We start from the raw sequence: 22,608 nt of genomic DNA on the forward strand, positions 1-22,608 counted from the left end.
ATACTTCCATCTCCTATTAATTGAGATCACATTGTATGGTCACTTATTCCTAATATGTACTGTTTCACATGAAACCTCAAATACAAGACATTGATTGCATGAGATAAAGTTGTCTGTATGAGTTTGTAAATGGCAGCCCGTGTCCTTGTGTACTGTGATTAAATTCAGTATATATACGTCAACCATATGTTGCCACCCCTCAAAAATTCCTGCCCCCCTCTCGCCACCCCATAAATATGTTTCTAGATCCGCCCCTGGATCCGGACCTGATCGATATGTTCATCCTGATATCACGAGCGTTTCGTCAGCACACGTCATCATCTGTCGGAGCAGATCAGAGTGATTAAAACAGCTGATCAGTCTGTTGAGTTAACAGCCGCTGTGATGGCGGCTTTGAAAGGCACGAGCACGCACGGAACTTCCTGTTTGAGAAAGACTCGCTTTCTACTTTACAAAATAAAAGTCTATCTACTCTCTGAGCTGAAGAATACATGATAAAAGTTGTAATAAGGGAACAAATTCACAAATGTCACAAAATAAAGAGAAACACTAAAACATCCCTCATTAATCTGAAGTGGTTTATTTACAGGTCCAGAACTTTAATGGCGTCTGACCACAGTTAGAAACTTCAGACCAAACCTTCGATGGAAATACTCACCAAAAGTCAAATATATATACATATAATGCATAAACTAATTATTGCTGGAAGCTTTTAGAATAAAAAGATGATTTAATCAATGAATAAATGGACATTCTTTCATATTTTAACTTTGTGGTACTCTGATGGTACAAAGGTTTCTTGCTGCATAAGTCCTGTCAACAGCTCCATGTGGGTCTTTGTTCACATTTGTTTTATATTTTATCATCTTTAATGAAAATGTTTCATCATTTTTGACCAATAACTCAATGTTTTACTTAAAACTTCTGTCAGTAAAATGTAGTGAACACAGTTCATGCAGCAAGCTTTGCTCCTGGTGTTATAATAAAGGCAGATTCAGGGTTTACTGAGGTTCTGAAGCTGTAATCTACACAAGTGGCCTCACAGAGACTCCAGCAGTGAAGAGAGGCTCCAGAGGAGGAGGATGATCCCAGAAGAGCAGCAGCCGGCTGGTCAGGAGGGACTGCAACAGCCCAGCAGCTCAGTGTATTAAAAAGGGAAACTTCAGGTCACAACTCAGGTTTTATTTGCAGCTGCTGTGAACCGGAGGAGAAGCCGGAGAGTGAGATGCTCCCAGCTAGCTTTAGTTTCTCACACACACCTTCATGCACACACACTCACACACCTTCATGTACACACACTCACACACCTTCATGTACACACTCACACACCTTCATGCACACACACTATGGCGGTATAATCGTTTCAAAAAGCGTGCGCACCTATCATCTGATCGTGTCACTCGTGCCTGCTTTGACGCCTGTGCAGCAAGCCGCGCCTGACGTGTAATGTAGTTTCCTTATTGACTTATAATGGGCCCCCGTTCACGCGCACGTTCACGCGTGATGACTGCTTCACTCCGGTAATCACACGACGCGTAGTGACTACGCGTAACATTCATGCGTCTTTATGCAAACGCACGTGTTAACGCTCGCATGAAGATGATTGAACATTTTCTTCACGCGCTTACGCGTAAGCGGAAATGACGTGCGCAAACTCTGTCACGCGTAACAAGAAGCTGCGTACGTATGAAGCAGCGTGCGCACGTCTGTCTGTCACTGTTTGACAAATGTTGTTAGGCGTTCACACGTACGTGCGGTCGCAGACTCTGAAGCTTCGCAGCCGGAAGTTGATCTGCACCGTGCGCACCAGTCCGCGTACATGAACGCCTCGCGTAGTTGTTCTGTGTTCCATTTTCATCCAGTAGATGGTGCAGTCGATCCAATGCGAGATACAGACATATAGGCTTTTGCATGACATGATTCATTTTAACCCCAGAGTGAGGGGACAGCCTTCCATTCCGACACACCCTTCCATTGTGAAACAGCCCCACTCAGAAACACCGCTGTTCCTAAATTGATTTTCAAGTTTACATTACTTCCTACATCAAACACTGCCGTCCGCTCACCGGCCGCACTCACACAACTCATTGCTTTTTATTGCTAATAGGCCTTTGTCACTATCTTCATTTATTATGTAGTGTATTTTCGCTTGCAGCAAACACATTTAAACGTTTGTCTAATCTTTTTACACGCACTATCCGTGGTACTGAAATCCCCACTTCCAGCCGCACCTCGCACAACTCTGAAATAAACTGTGGCCCATGGGTGCGATCTGCCGGGGAATGACCCCTCTGCTCGTTCGTTTTAACATAACTTGTGTTTGTGGTAGGTTAACAAGGTATGAGTGGATTGAGCACTGCTGCTCAGTTTGTCTTTGAAAAAAAAAAGCAGAGGAGAAGACAATAGGCTACCTATGTATTTTTGATTCAATAAACATTACATGAAATTGATTGTGTATCCATCTCTTATAGCCATAGACTATCATCTATCGACCGTGCGTGCAAAATCCAGCTGCTGACCCTCCGCTCCGCTGTCACACAACGGATCCCCCGTCCGCGCTCCCTCTCTCTCTTATAATTGTTTGCCCGAAAAATAATTTCCATGAAGAAAACATCGCCTGACATTTAAATTTAAGTTCCCCTTGACAGTACAAATCTCAAGAAATCTGGATGTATTGCTCATTTGTAAACACAACACTTATCAGTCTATAGGCAAGAATCTAAAGGTTTATTAATTCAATTCATTTCAAATTCGCTTTATTGGCATGAATGCCACAACAACAATATTGCTCCAAGCACCAAGAACCACGAAAAGAATACCTAGCACAGTAAATAATAATAATAATAATAATAATAATAATAATAATAATAATAATAACTTTGAACATTATCACAATTAAGTTATCAATCTGCGATGTAAACAAAATGCAAACATTACAGACTTCTAACCATTTTCTAAAAGTGTCTGTATTTTAATTGAGGATAGTTTTTATATAAATTACACAAAAGGAAAAGAAAATATGATTTGTTTTACCTATTTCAGCCATAAGCGGTCATATTGACCGCACATCATTTTGCGGGATTTCATACATTGTCTCTCTTGTGTCTAACTTTGTTAGCGGTCTCCAGCTGTGCGACTGTAACACAACTTTATATGAAGAAGGACTAACACTAATAGCCTAATTGATTGTTATTTCTTCCACTTACAGAAGTGTTTACGACTCGAAACAATGTTATTATATATGACGTTTCTGACCAAATGTCGCGGCTTCAAATGCATCAAATTCCCACATCCAGTTACGCAGGCAGCTGTCCAGGGTGCTGAACCAGGTGACAGACAAAGCTGCACTCTGCGTTCTGATGTTTGCTGGGCAGATCTGTCCCCCTTGGTTTCTCATCCACTCTGTTGTGGGAGATCTCCCACAGAGCAAAAGAAATACACATTGTTTCTCTCCCCGCTCGGCTCGAGCCCGGCTGAACTCTGGCCTGAGCCACTTCACCCAGGCGCGAGCCTGCAGCCCCCGCTCCTGCTGACAACAGACCGGGGGAGAAAACAGACATTCCTTTGCTCAGAACCCATATCAGGCTGTGTCTGAATATGCACGAAGATCGGTATAACGCATTGGAGCAATTTTCATACAATTTCGGATATTTAGCATGATAAAGTAATTTCAGTTCAACATAGCCATTTGTCCAGCTGAAGCATAATGAGCGTTATGTCATTAATATGAAGTAGGTTTGTTTTGCGGTTAATCAGCCACATGATCCGTTTGAACCCACAAAGGAAAAAAGGATAAATGCTTAACAATGTATGAGTGGATTGAGCACTGCTGCTCAGTTTTTTGTTTGTTTGTTTGTTTTTTAAAGCAGAGGAGAAGACGACATGCTGACCCACAACCCAGTCGCCCTGCAGCCTTTTTGGTTATTTTTTTTTAACAGTGGGACTGTTTTATTAGATAATAGGCTACCTATGTATTTTTGATTCAATAAAAACTACATGAAATTGATTGTGTATCCATCTCTTGTAGGCATAGACGGATTATCATGACCACGGGCCTACACACGCAAACTGTGCGCACGCAAAGGCTGTTACATTATTACATTGAATATAATAATGTCTGCAAACGTAATAAACCTCAAACACCTACTAATAATACTGACCGTGCGTGCAGAATCCAGCTGCTGACCCTCCGCTCCGCTGTCACACAACGGATCCCTCTCTATTGTAATTGTTTGCCCGAAGATTTCCATGAAGAAAACATCGCCTGATATTTAAATTCAAATTCCCATTGACAGTACAAATCTCAGGAAATCTGGATGTATTGCTCATTTGTACACACAACACTTATCATTGTACAGGCAAGAATCAAGAATCTAAAGGTTTATTAATTCAATACATTTCAAATTCGCTTTATTGCCATGAATGCCACAATATTGCTAAAGCAATAAAGAACTAACGAAAAGAATACCTAGCACAGTACCGGTATACTAACTGTGTGTGTTTATGTGAAATAATAATACTAATAATAACTTTGAACATTATCAGTTATCAATCTGTGATGTTAATAACAAAATGCAAACATTACAGACTTCTAACCATTTTTCTAAAAGTCTCTGTATTTTAATTGAGAATATTTTTTATATAAATTACAGAAAAGGAAAAGAAAATATGATTTGTTTTACCTATTTCGGCCATAAGCGGTCATATTGACCGCACATCATTTCGCGGGATTTCATTCATTGTCTCTCTTGTCTCTGACTTGGCTCTCATCTACGCTGATGTATATGACGTGTGTTTCCATAACCAAGAAAGTGCTTGGAGACCGTAAAGGGCATTTAAAACAATATTTATTCACAGAGATGATAGAATGGGGTCCGGGGGAGAAGGGGTCCGTTATTGTGGTGACTTGGTAACACCGATTCTCCACGACCACCGCTGTCTTCCACTTGCACACTGTCCTCTGCCGGACGCAGACTCGGGAGCTGTGGGGGAAACGAGATGGCAGTCACTGCACTTTTAAACCCAATACATGCACACCACTTCATTTACGTCCTAAGATCGTTGCTCACACGATGGGGCAGAGTATCAGCTGTTCACCGTCACCTCGGGCCAACATCACTCTCGTCATTGGCACCACTGCTGTCACACCGTCCTTGGGCGCCGGCCTCTTACGCTGTCATGTGGGGAGGGGGGGGGAGGACTTCAGTCACTGTACTTTTACACACATTCGCAATAACTTTCCACGACCAGGGATCACTACTCGCACAATGGAGGCAGAGTAGGGATGTAACGTATTGGTAATACCACGATATCGTGATAACAAAAGTGTCTCAATATTATTGTGAACATGTATGGTATGAAATGACGGCAAATACTGTAGATTTTGATCTCATTACATCCCTAGGGCAGAGTATAAACTCACATTTCAATTAGTCCAACAGTCAGTGCCCGTCTGCTGGCGACAGCTGTCGTTCTCTTTCTCCTGCTCCTTTCCCCGTGGATCTCACACTCCTCTTCCTCTGTCTGCTCACTGCAGGTGTAACTGGGTCGGTCTGCAGCCCCGACCACTCTGCTGTGTTCGGGTGTAGAATCAGACACTGGCAACTCTTGTCAAACCCTGGTTTAGCCCTGTATCAACAATACACCTGACATGAAAAAGGACAAGCTTAGTGTAAGTATATAAAATGGTGCTAACCAGACACAACGTTACAGGCAACACTATTTTTTTAAGCTCTCAAAACTCAGTTCTACAGGTGCTTTTCACCAGTGTGACATGTGTCTGAGTGGATCTGTTGTTAAACTATCCTTTTAGTTTCTCAATTGCTGATTAGGAATGGTTGATGGTGTGAGTGTGACAGATGAGTATGTGTGTGTGGAAGGTATATGAAAGTTGTGTGGTTCTGTAACAGAGAATAAAAAGCAGTTATCAGAACAGCAGGTACATGGTTAACTATACAGTACCGGGAATGGTAAACAACCAATAGAAATAAGAATGAATCATTCAGCTTAATTAACAACAGCCAATATACAACAATAATACAAGCACATGTAGGAGGTTTCTTACTATTAGCAACTAATAAGCATTAACGAGCTAACTGATTAGCAGTACTAACAATATACATTTTCCACCTGCTGCATCAACCCACTCTGCGGAGGCTCTTTTCGACAGCAGGGGGCGCAGTTCTGGTGCTTAATACCTTATTATCTTGTCTCAGGCACAGAATGAGTTTTATGAACCCTGTAAAAGGTTGAGTCTTGAGTTTTTTGCCCAAAATAAACACTAGACTTTTAAAAATGAAACCCGTCTTAATCATCACCTGGCTTCTAGTCCTGTGTGGCTGTGTAGCTCTCCCGTTAGCCCCACTAGCTGTCTCTGATGCTGCTGAGAGCTAGGCATGGTTCTATTTTAACAACACACCCATGGTGCTAGCACGTCTCTCTCTCTCAGTGAAGCGCTGGAGCCGCGGGCCGATTCCCGTCACTGACAACTAAAGCCTAGACTGTAGACTGTTGTGGTGGTGAGCTAACTCGATGCTAACTTTGGCTAGCGGTGGCGGTTAGCATCCGCCGCTAATAACGTCTTCCCAGCTGACCACAACGGCAACATAACACCGGAGGCTCCCGGTGTTGGTGACGGTGGCACCAGCGCTTCTCTCGGACTGTATTTCCTTACCTTTGTGGTCCTGGTAACTGCTGCTGTCAGGGGCAGGAGGCTAACGTTACACAGTTGAGCCCGAGAGGAGGGGCCCAGTTTCAATGTTATGCTTACAAACTGTAACAAGCAATACTCCAGACTCTACTTTTACACTTACACAATACAAATGACCTATGTATTTATACGTAAATATTACCCCAGTTCTTCTTCTTCTTCTTCTTCTTCTTCTGCTTCTGCTTCTGCAGGCAAAGTATGGCTCACTGCTGCCTCCCCTGGTTGATTAAAATTAAAAGGCCAACTACGTGAGGCGTTCATATACGCGAACTGATGTGCGCGCTGCAGATCAACTTCCGGCTGCGAAGCATCAGAGTCTGCGAGCGCACGTACGTGTTAACGCCTAACAACATTTGTCAAACAGTGACAGACAGACGTGCGCACGCTGCTTCATACGTACGCAGCTTTTTGTTACGCGTGAAATACAATATGCACGTAACAACGCACGCACGCACGCATAACAAAATAATCATTTGGCGTGCGTTGCTGCGTGTCTCTCTAATTGTATTGACATCGATATACCGCCATACATGTACACACACTCACACACCTTCATGCACACACACTCACACACCTTCATGCACACACACTCACACACCTTCATGTACACACACTCACACACCTTCATGCACACACACTCACACACCTTCATGCACACACACTCACACACCTTCATGCACACACACTCACACACCTTCATGCACACACACTCACACACCTTCATGCACACACACTCACACACCTTCATGCACACACACTCACACACCTTCATGCACACACACTCACACACCTTCATGCACACACACTCACACACCTTCATGTACACACACTCACACACCTTCATGCACACACACTCACACACCTTCATGCACACACACTCACACACCTTCATGCACACACACTCACACACCTTCATGCCACACACACTCACACACCTTCATGCACACACACTCACACACCTTCATGTACACACACTCACACACCTTCATGCACACACACTCACACACCTTCATGTACACACACTCACACACCTTCATGCACACACACTCACACACCTTCATGTACACACACTCACACACCTTCATGCACACACACTCACACACCTTCATGCACACACACTCACACACCTTCATGCACACACACTCACACACCTCATGCACACACACTCACACACCTTCATGTACACACACTCACACACCTTCATGCACACACACTCACACACCTTCATGCACACACACTCACACACCTTCATGTACACACACTCACACACCTTCATGTACACACACTCACACACCTTCATGCACACACACTCACACACCTTCATGCACACACACTCACACACCTTCATGCACACACACTCACACACCTTCATGTACACACACTCATGAAGTGTGTACATGAAGACATGAAGATCCAATCTGATGAATCAGAGTCAATATTATATTATATTATATTATATTACATCATATTATATCATAAAGTATGGAGCACGTACATGTAGATAGTTCCCTATAAATCAGTCTAGTGGTTGAATTAGAGGTAGCTGTGTGTAGCACCGGTATCACACCATTTACTGCGCCACTGGACTAGTTCTAGGTTCTAAGGAGTGGGGAGCAAAAATAATCACACCAGAGACCGTTTCTTTAAATGCAAAAGGCCGGCAATTTACTGAATGCAAAACACACATATAAAACACAGTACACAAACAAAAAGAGTACTCTGCAGGTTCTTAATATTGAGGCAATTATAATAAATGAAAAGGTAATTCACTCTTTTTTGTTCTTTAGTTCACCCAAGTTATTTTAGTCAAGTAAATAAGTTGAACTGGACCAGTCTTTTTCTTAGGTTACACCTATTTTTGGAATTCCTATTTTTCTTTCTGAGTTAACTTTTTTCCCTTCCTTTACAGGCAAGAAAATACCTTCAAATACACATTCAAATCAAAGTGGACCACAATCATTTCAAATCTCATTCAAATATATGAACTCAATATGCAAATAAATGTATGACACTTTCAATTCAAGCTCGAGTCCAAATGAGAGTTCAAGGGTTCAGTTCAATGAAAAGTTTCAGTTCGATTCAGTCCAAGAAATAATAATCCAATCGGTTCTCAGTTCAGTTCAAAAATAATTCCTGATACTCCTACCGCTCTGGCAGCGAGTCACCATATGCAGAAGATTTCCTCACTGATGCATGGAGAAGGTGAGAATGAAGATCTGGGTCTAGCCCGCCATCTTGGATCCCGTCTGTGCATGTGCACGCCCGCACAGTGCAGACCAGTCCTCGCTCCGACCGAGCTTCAAACCGAGCAAAAAAACCTGACTTGTGTAACAGGTCATAAACACAATAAATCTCTGTCAAATCCTCAAATTACACAAACAATTATTTCACAGTCTCTGAGTTGTAACGTTACTGCTACGGTGCTTTTTCATCTCAAAATGGCGGCGGAGCGGTCTCTTAACTCACAACTCCGTCGCCCACACAACTACTGCACATATCTTTCATTCAACAATTTAACAATTTATGGCAAAGCATTTGCTTGTTAACAGCTACGTTTTTTAGCTAGGCTCTCCGCCAGAAAAGAAAAGTACAACACGGTAAATGTGCAAGAAAATAAACACAAAACTCACCAAAACCGGTGTGGCTTAGTTTTCATAAAATCCCCCGTCAATTCCCGAGCAGGCAAGTTATGTTTTTCAACTGCAAAATCAAATTTTTCACTCTTTTCTCTGCTTGTTAACTACCGCTCCTTATCTCCGGTTTCTCCTCTGCTGCAGCGTCTCTCAGGTGCTGCGTCTAGCGTCACTCGCCTCTTAAAGGGGCAGCGACATGAATTTTCTGTCAACATACTTTTAATCTTCAACATTAAATTATTGTTGTATTAACAGTTTTAATTAACTCTGAGAAATCAATTTACATTAAATGAATCACTTTTAACTTTTAACCTTATTTATGCAGCTTTTAAACTATTTATTCTTATTTATTTATGTGTTTAACATGGGTTACATGTGCTCTTCATATCAAACACACTCATTAAGTAACTTATTTAGGCTACTTCTTGGAGAAAGTCTCCAGACTCCCTTAAAAAATGTCTAAGGGTTAGGGTTAGGTTAATTTTATGAGTTGTTGAGTTAAGAGACACTTTATAAACTCTGTGAAACTTTGTCTACATCACTCTCTGAACTATTCGAGCCTTCTTGTTCATTCGGCAAACGTTTTACATGAAGATATTCCTTTCTTTGTGTTAAAATAACGACATGTTTACACATTAGAATGAAAACAAAGGAGGTTCGGTTAACGTGCAGCTGCGAAGTTTGTCCCAGTGGAGTTGCCGTAGCAAACCGTCACAGGCTCGCGCTGCGCTGCGCCGCTCAGATCGCTTTTCTTCTGATTATTGATGATCGATTAGAGATGCCCCGTCCACGGTAGTGACGTAGTGACAGTCTGGATGAACGTGTGTGATGAACTTTGTGCTGTTTGCTCTCAGACTCATCTCCCGCCAGATACAAGTATACACACGTTAGCTTAGCATGCTAGCTGTAAACAGTGTGACTGTGTGAAAATGTCTAAAGTCCAGATTCTGAGATCGTTGGTGAAGCAGCGACTGACTGCGGCTGCTGAGGAGATATGTGCGCTGTTTGAAAGGACGATAGCAGAGTACGAGGAGGAACTGTGTCGGTCCACAGAGCAGAACCAGCGACACCGGAACCTACTGGACTCTGCTTTAACGCCTCAGCTTCGGTTACACAGAGCAGGTTCGTTCTCCTCCTTCTTCACTGTCGGCACCGACACAAATCTGCATCTTTGTTCAATAGGTTCCGGGTCATGTGACCCATTGACTCAGAACCAGAGCCGAACTGTGTCCAGATTCTGGTTGAGTGAGACACATCTCTCTGTATTGGACTTTAGTGCTTTTTCTACTTTCAATTCTGTTGGGAATTCAGCATTTTTATCACTAGATTAGTTTAGATATAACTTTAGATATATTATTAGTTTAGATATAACTTTAGATATATTATTAGTATAGATGTAACTTGTTTACATGCATCTTCAGTGTTTTTAGTCAGTAGCCCAGTCCACCCTGAAATGTCTCCCTACAGGTGAGATCAAAACATCCAGGTACTTTGCACTTGTGTCACCTTCCAGTCACAAAAACAATCCTTCTGATTTGAATAAAACAAACAAACTGGGGTTACAACTTTACAAAGACTGTTTTTAGATTCTCTTCCGTCTACAGACACAATTGTTCACATGTCATTAAGTCAGTGACACCATGAACTGACCTGAGTTCAGGTGTTTGACCCAGACGGTCACGTATTGACTGGCCGGGTCTCACCACTTTCTGCAGAACCTCCTGGTCTGAGGCGTTACAGTTCTCAGAGCAGCTGGAGCTGCAGCCAGTCGTCTATGTAGAGACGAGTGTGAGTGAGCTGCTTCCTCCTGAAGTCCACAATGATCTCTGATGTGTTGTCCACATTCAGGTCCAGATTGTTGCTTTGCATTCGTGATCTGTCCAAAGTAGTTATTGAGGTCATTTATATTAGGAAGTCCGTGTTGCTGTCACAGTGGGGGGAGTGGGCCTGTAGTCATGTGATTTATACCCTGCAGCAATCGTCTGGTGTCCTTGGAGTCATGGAAGTGACTCTGGATCTTTGACTGTCGGCCTGCTTTGCATTCCTGATCGCTCAGTTCAGGTTGGGTCCTGCTGACCTCAGTACTGCCGTGTCATCAGATTTGAAAGCTGTATTCTGAGCATTTCTCGCACCTCATTGGTCAGCCAGTGTTTCTGGTTTTATGACACAGACATCCTCTATGCATTTGTGTTTGTATCCAGTAACAGCTTCTGCATTCTGCTCCACATTGACCGTTTGCTGTTTAGTGGCTGTAACTTTAAACATAAAGCAGACAGAAAATTCAAAGCAGTCCTGCAACACACTTATGCCCAGTCAGAGGAGCCCAGGTGGGGCGGCGGACTGCTTTAAAAGCCCCCTTGATGTTAGTGTACTGATGGTGTAGTGTGTAAACTCCCCGAGTCACAGAGTCCTCATGTTGGTGATAACCAGGGAGAACCTTCTTCATGTTGGCCTGGTTGAAGTCTGCAGCAACAGAGACCTCTCCAACAGGATGTGTGGACTGTAGCTCACTGATGGAGCAGTACTGAGTGTTCAAGACCTCCTCAGTGTCTTCACTGGGGAAATGTATACCACCATGATGACATCACAGTACGTTCCCTGGGTATGTAGAGAGGGCAACATATAACAGTCAGAATTTAATGTGGGAGAGCAGTGACTAGAGACTGTTGTGGGATTTGTACCAGTAGTTATTTATGTATATTCACTCCAGCAGCCTGAGTTTTACCCCTGAGAGTTCAGCTCCTGACCGCCCAGAATGATGTTAGCCCCTCCATGTAAATGGTGTCCGGGACGGTTGAGTTCAGCCAAGTCTCAGTGAAAATCAGGGCTCAACAGTCTCTACTGTCCCTCCTGGAGGCTAATTTCCAGCCTCAGGTAGCATGAATTCAGACTTTTTATAAGGCGATATTATGATGTTGTTATTTCAGTGTCCTTCTGGTTTATTCATTGCGGTCAAATAAAAGAGGAATCTCTTTGTTTTGGGTTCACACCATTGTGGCAAGACAGATTTATTGTTTTTAACCCTCTGAATCCCAATCCCGCCGATGGGCTCGAAATACCACTTATTTTTAAATGACTGGAATTTACAAACCATTAATCCGAGCGTAATCGTCAGATTCTCAAGTTTCCGAGGGTACCTGAATGTCTCACAAGCATCAAGCGCAACATGTCTCAACAGGCCAGAAAAGATGAGAGAATTCATGAAATTTCATCAACCTCGCTTTGATGCCATGTCTTCTTTGAAAATCTGCAGAAAATAAACCATTTACTCTATCTAAATTCTGTAAAAAACAAATAATTCTACGCTTCTTACTGCTTTTCGCTCAGCACCAACGAGCAGGCTCTATATGCCTGCTCTCAGCGCCTTACAAAACTTGTTTCAGGTCATATTTAACAACTTATTTTTCCTATGTTCCTTAGGCCTGGAGGTACCTGAAAATGTGGTGTATACTCTAATTCCTTATTTTTTCAATTTTTAAAAAAGATAAAATCACAGAATTTCAATTTCCGTTTCTCTTTTTTCTAATGATTCATAGCCTTTAAATATTGGTACACTGCATGAAGACATAATTGGGTTACATCAGCCTATAGCCATGGTTGTCCTGAATCTACTTTGTGTTTTGTCTGAATGCAGCATAAAATCTTTATTGTGGAAGAAATTTAATTGGAGGTTATCAAGGAGCATGAAGCGTCAAAATGTAGGTGCAGAAAACCACAAGTAAGAACTTTAAATCAAACCGTTAACTTGTTGATTTTATTTATTTATTTATTTTTTACCAAGATAAATGTAGAATCTTCTGAATTTTATTTCCAACACAATAGTACACTTTCACACTGTTTGAATTCATCAAGATTTCTCATTTCTCCTGATTCAGTGGAACAATGTGGGGTTACCTGTCCGCTCCAGTATTTGGCTGAATATCAACCTGATTCGAACTTTTTTCTGTCGACCTAACATTTGTCTTTTTGTCTCCTGTGTCCTGCAGATGTCCAGCAGCTGTTGTTTGGTCAGAAGAAGGTTTCTCCCGAGCAGCAGGAGTGGAGCTCCAGTCTGGACCAGCAGGACCCAGAGCCCCCACACATTAAAGATGAACAGGAGGAACTGTGGACTAATCAGGAGGAAGCTGATATCACTGAGTTCACATTCACTCTTGTTCCCGTGAAGCATGAAGATGATGATGAAGAGAAACCTCAGTCCTCGCAGCTTCATCAAAGACAAACTGAACAGATGGAAACAGAAGCTGACGGACAGGACTGTGGTGGACCAGAACCAGCCAGGACCTCAGTTCCAGATAGACATTTACAATCAGGGACTGAAGACAGGACAGAAGACTCTCCTGAACCTCAAGCTATAGACTCTCCTGAACCTGAGACTGAAGACTCTCCTGAACCTGAGGCTGAGGACTCTCCTGAACCTCAGGCTGAAGTTAATGATGCTTTTTGGAGTGAGACCAAATAACCTAAGTCAAATTTAAACTCTCAGAAAAACATTGAAGTCCCTGTAAGTGGTGCAGGGTGTGGTACTGACAAGGAACAGTTTACTTACTCTGACTGTGGTGAAAGATCTAGCAAAAACTCAAAACTGAGGATTTGTAAGAGGACTCACACAGGAGAGAAACCGTTCAGTTGTGGTGAATGTAGTAAACAATTCAACTGCCAGAATGTTCTTAAGAGACACAGAAGGATTCACACAGGAGAGAAAGCTTTCGGTTGTTTAGAATGTAGTCAAAGATTCAGCCTACAGCAAGATCTTATCAGACACAACAGGATTCACACAGGGAGAAACCGTATAGTTGTGGTGAATGTAGTAAAAGATTTACTTGACAGCAACATGATATCGCGCACATCAGGACTCACACAGGATAGACATCACAAAGTTGTTGTGAATTTTGTTAAAGAAAAAAACATTTCTTTGCTCTGAATGTGGTAAATAATTAAATAATGAATTTAGACATAAGAGAAGTATGACTGGACACATGGCCTGGATGGAGAGAAATTCTTTTGTTGCAGCTGTTGTGAGAAAACATTCACCTGGCGTGGCACATTAAATAAACACAAGTGTGATCATTGTAACACGTCACAGCTTCATCATAACCAAACTTAGAGGTTCAGCTGAACAGATGGAGACAGAAGCTGAGACATGTTTCGAGTTACTGCAAATTGAAAAAGTATTTTTACAAGACTCTTGAGTTAAATTTTAAATGTTCTCATGGTTATTTTTGTGTTTTGTTCAGTGTTGAGTTGTTGAGGAAACTGAATGTGTTCTATTTAAATATGTTGGAGTTGTGTTTGGCTGTAAATCAGAGGTCCTGTTGTGGTGACAGTTCATCCCATATTAAATTCACAAACAAGCAAATGACTTCTTGTGTTCAAGCATTTGTAATTCTGAAGATTCCTCTGAGCTGAAAGACACCTGTGTATGAACTTTATCTGTCTTTGTTTAATCAACAAACACTGTGATGATTCGATCCCGTCCTCAGACCTCTGAACTCTTCTTCTATCCTGTCTTTCCAGCAGAGGTTTCAGGGACTCTGTGTGTCTGTTGTCAGATCAGTGAGCGTCCTATTCGTGACACCAGTGTTGTGTCGACAATTTGTCTAATAAAGAATTCACAAACAACAGAATGTCTTTCTGGTGTTTATTGCATGATTTGTTAGCGGACACAGTACAGATTATTTTTCTGTCAGGAGCGTTTACTTGTCTGAGCTTTTGTGAAGTTTAAGGGGAATTCTGGATCTTTTTAACCTGGAACTATATTCACATGTTTGATATGCAAATGATTTATACTTCATGAATGTTTTGGATCCGTCCAGTTGATCTCCTCAGCTGGCAGCCATGACACAACTGCAACATGATCCTTATGGGCAACTCTGACCGTCAAACTTCAGTCCACTAGAAGTGTTTTTGTCTCTGACAGGCTGAGGTTGTTATTCTCAGAGTCTGACAGAAAATATTCCTACAGAGACCGTTTTGTTAAATAATAAGATTAGTTTTGTATCCAGAAACACAAGTCCTGTTCAAGAAGTCTGAAATCTGGTGAGATGTCACCTTTTGATCCTCAGAATCAGTTAAATATTGAGACATGACTTTGGAAATCCTCGTGGTAAACTCCAAACTCTTCTCTCCAACTTTTGGTAACAAAACAGATCTTATTATTTAACAGAACGGTCTCTCTGTGTGGGAACCATGTCTGTAATGATGTCAGACTCTTACTGGTAGATTCCACTGAGCACATCTGCACTTCCTTAAGAAGATGCTTCTGTTTAAAGGAGCTATTTGTAATTTCAGCTACCTGCTTCCAGCCAGTTCAAACTCTCTGTTATTTATTTAATATGTTTTATTTGTTTGGAGATTTTGTGTTGCAAGTTGTTAAAACCTCAGTCTGACCATGAAAGACCCCAAAGAGACAGAGAATATTTAACATTTAGATTTAACAATGATATTATATTTTTTACAAGAGAAGTACATTTCACAAAGTTCACAAATATTAATGCAAATCTGGTCAAAAGTTACTTTAAAATTCACATGTTTTTTAAACATGGTTTGTTGCTAAATGTGGCAAAAATGTCCTGTTTATTTAAGAATGCACAACTTTATAGCACTAAAATTGGATGATTTCTTTTAGACATCTTGAGGTCATTATTTTGGTAATTTCAAAGACATTTAATAAATACATGACTTCATAATTACTCCCCTGCTTACCACCTGCTTTTTTTTTTTTTACACTACAATACATTACTCAACATCAGGAAGGTATATGTGTGTGTGCGTGTGTTTGTGTGTGTGTGTGTGTGTGTGTGTGTGTGTCTGGATATGTAATAATAGTCAAATGAAATGTGTCAAATTATTTTTGGGGATCTAAAATATTCAGAACATTCAGATACGTCACAAAATAAAGACAAAAACCACAATATCCCTCATTAATTATAGGTAGTGTATCAACAGAACTTTAATGGTAAGTAGGCGAGTAATTATGAAGTTTTGTATGTATTTAGCAAGTTCGTTATGAAATTACTTCCAAATTACCACAATAATGACCTCAACATGTATAAAAGTAGTGTAAGTGCTGCTGAAATTAGAAAATAGAATAAAATTGTCACCAAATAAGAGTGTTTCCACTGGACTGAGTCTGTTCATGAACAAGCTGAATGAAGCCAGAAATATCAAGAAGTCCCAGAAAAGCTTCACTTAGAGGGTCAGAAGGCTTCAGAAGGCTTTTTAAATGGAGATGAAATCCCCAATAATTAGGATCTGATGTGAACGAGTCACAAGATTTGCAAGAGATTCAGAGAACTCTTCTAGTAACTGGGAGTCAGAGGTCTGTAGATGACCTCCAGGTGAAAGCCTGTTCCCTGGACGAGGACGTTACTACTTTATGAAGATGGTTTAAAACCAGAGCCTCAAATGAAAACAATGTGATGGTCGTACCTTGAGCTCCACTGAACGGCCATTCAGATCATTTAGGAACTGGAACAAGGAGCCTTTAGTGATAGTATGTGTTGGCTGCCTGTGCAGGAGGGAGGACGGGATGCAGTAGTGATTAGCTTTGGTGTTTTATTATGTAAGACTGTGTAAGGTAGGAACATATTAGTCATTTTAGTGCTATATTACTGATAGGATGTTTGGTTCTTGTACAGAGAATCAGCAGGACAGAAGGTTCAGCTTCCTGTCCGTCAGTCTGAAGCTGCTTCATGCTCACACAAACTGGACCAACAGCTCTGAAAACTGTGAGGAAACTGAAGCTCCTCCTCTTTCCTCAGAAGTGATCTGTGGCGGTCTGACTTCATTCCAGAGAGCTGCTTTAACAAACTCTGGAGCTCAACTCTGAACTGACAACGGCCGACGGGTCAACAACAGTCTGAGTCACCAGAGAGTCACCAGACTACCTTAACAAATGAGTTAATCAGTATTTACATTAAAGGGAATATTGATCGTCCATTAGTCAATTTTATTTCCATCTGAAGGCTGCTTACACACACACACACACGTCTGTGTGAGATATTAAAGATAATATCCACAAACGTATCAAAACAAGACATGTTGGACCTGTCTGTTCAGATTCCAGCAGCTGCTTCACTGGAAACAGCTCAAAGTGAAAGTCCAGTTCAGTCCTGGTGCAGCAAAGTGACAACTGGCTGTGAACTGATGTCCTCCATGTGTTTCTGAAGTGAAGCTCAGTAAAGAGGACTTTGTTGAGTTCAGAGAGTCTTTAGATATGAACAGATGGTGCAGTAAACTTTACCTTAAATAATATTTAAACAGGGAAGGAACAACTTTATTTTGGTCAGAGGACATAACTGATTCACACTCACATCTAGTGATCAGAATGAATCGGTATTTACATCAAACAGAATATTGATCGTCCATTATCAAATCAATCAAATCAGTCTTTATTTGTATGGCCCTTTTCATACAGAAAACGGCAATAAAATCAAAAGAAAATAAAAAGAACCCAACCCTCCCACCCCCACAGACATGCACAGAGACACACACACTCACACACACTCACACACACACTCATACACACACACACACACACTCACACCAGCCGTCACTAGAGAGACATGGCTGGGCAGCGAGACCTGAGGTGAGGAGGAAGCTACCTTTGGGGGACCACCCACACTGGGAGAGATCCCAGCCCAAGGCTGCAGAGAGCGCCGCCACAGAGACCACCCCAACCCGGCAGACAGGAGGCCCCGCACCAAGGTGCATTAGCACAGCATAAAAGGAATTAAAAAGAATTTAAATATCACTTAAAAGCCTGGTTATAAAATGGCTCTTCAGCCTCTTTTTAAAAACCTCAACAGTCTGTGCGACCCTGAGGTTCTCCGGCAGGCTGTTCCACAGTCGGGCCCATAACAACTGAAAGCTGCCTCCCCGTGCTTTTTCGAACTAACCTGTGGTGGTTAACAGGCCGGTGCTGGAGGTCCTCAGGGTCCGATCGGACTGATAGAGTAAAAGCAGGTCAGATAAGTAAGAAGGCCCATCAGGGACCGAGCTAGCAGGCACGAGAAGGCACAGTGTAATTTTCAAAGAATGAGTTTTATTAACAAACAAATTGAAATATTTAATTAACAAAATATTAAATAAAGTTCTGGGCCTCTAAAATAGGTCAACTAAACAGAACTTAACCTAAACCAAATCCACCATAGCTCAGGACAGACTAACAGCAGCAGACTGAGACATACAGGTTCACATATATACTGGCTGATCAGGCCATTTTAGACACACAGGGGGATCGACAAAGACATAACCACTTAAGTAAGACTACAAAGAAACACTAATCACCACTCATTAGTCTACCTGATCTTTAGGGAAGAAAAATAATAGTCATTCATATAATAATAATAATCACTGAAATACAATACAACAATCAAGGCATGAAGCAGGGCCCTAACCCTGATGCCGGAGGCCCGTGGTACAGTCCACTTAGCAGCCAGTACTATTTAAGGCCAGCTGATGCAGATTGGCCTCCTTTCTCTGGCCAGCCAGGAACTCCACTGCAACTCCCAGGAACTGGTAACTCAAAGAATATTACATTAACTTTCCATGCAATTAATGAAATTATTGAAACAAATAGCAAAATTGACTGAGAAGTTACCTAAATGTGTGCACTACAAAAGGAAACCATTCTGTCAAAACTACTAATAAAAAGTGTCATATGAAACTTAAAACCTGTGTCCAGTTATTTCTTTCTTTATGAGTATTATGTAAAGAAACCCAACAAAAGTAAATAAACTAGATGATTTACCACCCTTTGTGTGTTATTCAGTGTGGGGTTGCTGCTGCAGCCATCACATACTCACCCCTTCAGAGAGGTAGTGAGGTATCTGGATGGCAACACATTCTGATTTTTGAGTTTACTTAGTTGAGATTGAATGATGACAAATTGTTTCTCCTCATGTGAGTTAAGGAATGCAGACAGAGGCTCACGGCTCCAGGGGTCCTATAGTAGATTTTCAACTATGTGAGTGCTAAAGGTTAGCAGGAGGCAGGCCATCATAAAGTACTAAACCGGAGGTTGGCCCGCACGCCAAATGGTGGGAGATGCTTAACCTGAGGAACATATTACTCAGTTTAGTGCGAGCACATGTGAGACAGCAGAGAGCGCTGAGTGGAGAGATAGAGAGCGAGTGCTGCCAGAGCCTCACTTATTCCCCATGATTGTGTGCGTGCGTCCGTGAGACCTGTAAGTCATATTGTTTATATTGGCACCTAGCTTGTTCTTGCTAGCTAAAATGCACGTGATTGTTAATTGATTAGCTGGTGCTAGTTGTCCATGTGTATTTGTATTTGAGTTAAGGAGTGCATTGGTTATGTTAAGTGATCACCCTGCTTATATTGTAAAGAGATGTGTATATATAGCATAGATTTAAGTACGTAAGAGTGCATGTATCTATATGTATGCATATGCCATGAGGGCTACATAATGTTTTTATTTCTTTGTTGACAGAACCACATACACACACAAGTTTGCCCATGTTCTGTACTGTTGCTCAACAACATTAAAGCAGTCAAACTAAAGGAGAGTTGTCAGGATCCGTGTTTTAATAGACACGCCTGAGCGAAGCTGGAAATCAGGATGATATTACTGATAGAAGATGAAGATTCCTGTCAGACAATCAGAGTTCATCACTGATGTTCTGGTAAACAACCACATGAGGGCGACATGAGCACAGCAGGATTATTACCTCTGACAACGTTTCCACTGCTGGACCTCAGAACACTTCTGAGCTATTTGTACTTTACTTATGCAAATATGTTCTTTTTACTCCACTACATTTATTGAAAACACTGTTTTAGTTACTTTACAGATTACATGCTGCGTCAGAGCTGAATCAGCACTTTTTTATATTCATTTATTTGATGAACAATCTGATTAAAAACAACTCTTATATTCATACAAATAATCTGACAAGTGCTGAATATACTCTAGTATATTTACTTGAGACTTGCTAATAAATGCGTTTTTGTTAAAGACAGGAAGAGAGGCTTTAGGCTCAACAAGCTTAATGCTTTTATATAAGCTGACGTCACTAATCTACATGGACGGAGTTTATGCTGCCAGAATTAATGTTGATGACGTATTGAATCGATATGTTGCTACACTGGTACAGATAATCGTATAAGCTAATTATTTCAACACGGTGTCGTATCAATTCCATATGTGGTAACTTATTGGAACACCTTCTTTAATAACCTTGACTGGAAAAATATTTGGAACCTATCAGCTAGATATATTATATATTTTCATTTATTTTGGTCTTGCCCCTCTACCAAATTATGGGAAGATATTTGCAACTTGATTTCTTCCAGTATTGAACCAAATTTTTTCCTTTTGTTTTGAACATATATTGTTTGGCTTCATTGATTATCCACCTGCGAAAAAAAACAATTTTATATCATCAGTCTCATTATACATTTAGCCAAAACAAACACAAAAAACACTGATACAGATAAGCCTGCTGACGTAGGCAAGATCAACATGTATGTCACATTATACTGCCAGAATTAATGTTGATGACGTATTGAATCGATATGTGGCTACCCTGATAGCCTACTGACGTCACATACTACGTAGACAGAAGCAGCAAGATCAACATGGGTGTCACATTTAAGAAATTAATGGTTTTAACATTACAATATTTATTCATTAAATATAAATCACAGACAAAATCGCGCACCCACCGGAAGTGTGTACATGATTTTATTTTGAAGTTTCTTGCACGGACTTCCCGGCCTGAGGCTGGAGGACCGGAAGCGACCCCACCGTGGAGCTCTGCAGCCGGACTCTCCTGGACTCTCGTGGACTCTCCTGCCGCTCAGATCGCTTTTCTTGTGATTATTGATGATCGATTAGAGATGAGCCGTCCACGGTAGTGACGTAGTGACAGTCTGGATGAACGTGTGTGATGGACTTTGTGCTGTTTGCTCTCAGACTCATCTCCCGCCAGATACAAGTATACACACGTTAGCTTAGCATGCTAGCTGTAAACAGTGTGACTGTGTGAAAATGTCTAAAGTCCAGATTCTGAGATCGTTGGTGAAGCAGCGACTGACTGCGGCTGCTGAGGAGATATGTGCGCTGTTTGAAAGGACGATAGCAGAGTACGAGGAGGAACTGTGTCGGTCCACAGAGCAGAACCAGCGACACCGGAACCTACTGGACTCTGCTTTAACGCCTCAGCTTCGGTTACACAGAGCAGGTTCGTTCTCCTCCTTCTTCACTGTCGGCACCGACACAAATCTGCATCTTTGTTCAATAGCTTCCGGGTCATGTGACCCATTGACTCAGAACCAGAGCCGAACTGTGTCCAGATTCTGGTTTAGTGAGACACATCTCTTTGTATTGGACTTTACTGCTTTTTCTACTTTCAGTTAATATTCTGTCGGGAAATCAGCATTTTTATCAATAGATTAGATGAGATGTAACTTTTGTATATGTGACGGGTTGTGTCAGAGGTGGTCTTGTGGTGGTTCTGTGGTGGATGTGTCCTCTTTGTGTCTGGGGTCCAGGAAGGACAGCACGGCCACACAGGACTTGCTCTCAGTCTGGTTCCTTTTTAATGTAACAAAGCCGGTACAAAGGTTCTCTTTACTGGTCCAAACATCAGCGACACACAGTCGTAATCTGCAATTATTCAGATTCCAGCTTGGGAGTATTTTCAGGGTTTCCCCTACATGTAATTGACTGTGGTGCACCACTACGGCAAAATTAAAGCCGCCACACCTTCAAAATTCAGCCATAAATAAATCCAGTGTTAGAGAAAGGAAATATCTTACCGTCATCTTCCACTGCAGTCTTTGACGTTAACTAGCATGTTGCATATTTAGCTTGATAATTAGCTAGAGGATTAAAATGGTCTCTTAGAGCAGAGTCCTGCATGGGTCACCGCATCCGACCCGTTTTCCGACAGTAGCACGAATTACATTCTGTTCCCGAGCTGACCTGCTATAAATTTATACCAAGGCCCAAAGGAAAATTGGATGGACACAATTTTTAAAAGTTAAAGTAAGACAGCGTGGGGAATGGGAGTTCTGAGAGGGCGCAAGCACGCATGAATGAGCTCATATGAAATATAAATGCTTATCATTTGTGTCACTAATAATGACTGATGATAAGTGACGCCTTAAAAAATGGCAACCGTAAAACCCGACCCGTCTCTCCAGGCGTCCAACCCGATCCGCATCTGTGTCCGACACAGCACATTATTTTTCACCTGTGCAGGACTCTGACTGACAAAACTCCTTTCTTTAAACAAATAA

At 41.6% G+C, this 22,608-nt stretch overlaps 1 protein-coding gene, 2 long non-coding RNA genes and 1 pseudogene across 3 annotated transcripts; 2 read left to right on the forward strand and 2 right to left on the reverse strand.

The window, feature by feature from the left end:
* LOC115590091 (zinc finger protein 420-like) overlaps nucleotides 1-14,939 on the forward strand; it is a 134,840-nt pseudogene extending 119,901 nt beyond the window's left edge.
* LOC115590097 (uncharacterized) lies at nucleotides 4,831-5,482 on the reverse strand. The gene is made up of 2 exons (XR_003985659.1): nucleotides 5,423-5,482; nucleotides 4,831-5,173 (listed from the first exon to the last, which is right to left on the reverse strand). It is a non-coding gene; the product is annotated as an uncharacterized LOC115590097 (long non-coding RNA).
* LOC115590134 (uncharacterized) lies at nucleotides 8,352-9,670 on the reverse strand. Its single transcript, XR_003985698.1, has 2 exons — nucleotides 9,340-9,670; nucleotides 8,352-9,006 (listed from the first exon to the last, which is right to left on the reverse strand). It is a non-coding gene; the product is annotated as an uncharacterized LOC115590134 (long non-coding RNA).
* On the forward strand, nucleotides 10,159-13,944 carry LOC115590054 (protein TsetseEP-like). Its single transcript, XM_030431312.1, has 2 exons — nucleotides 10,159-10,464; nucleotides 13,329-13,944. Exons 1-2 carry the CDS (start codon nucleotides 10,272-10,274, stop codon nucleotides 13,799-13,801), a joined length of 666 nt encoding a protein of 221 aa, XP_030287172.1. The 5' UTR covers nucleotides 10,159-10,271; the 3' UTR covers nucleotides 13,802-13,944.
* Nucleotides 14,940-22,608: the final 7,669 nt, after the last annotated feature.

This window comes from Sparus aurata, chromosome 10 (genome assembly GCF_900880675.1).
Source record: "Sparus aurata chromosome 10, fSpaAur1.1, whole genome shotgun sequence".
Classification (NCBI taxonomy): Eukaryota; Metazoa; Chordata; class Actinopteri; order Spariformes; family Sparidae; genus Sparus; species Sparus aurata.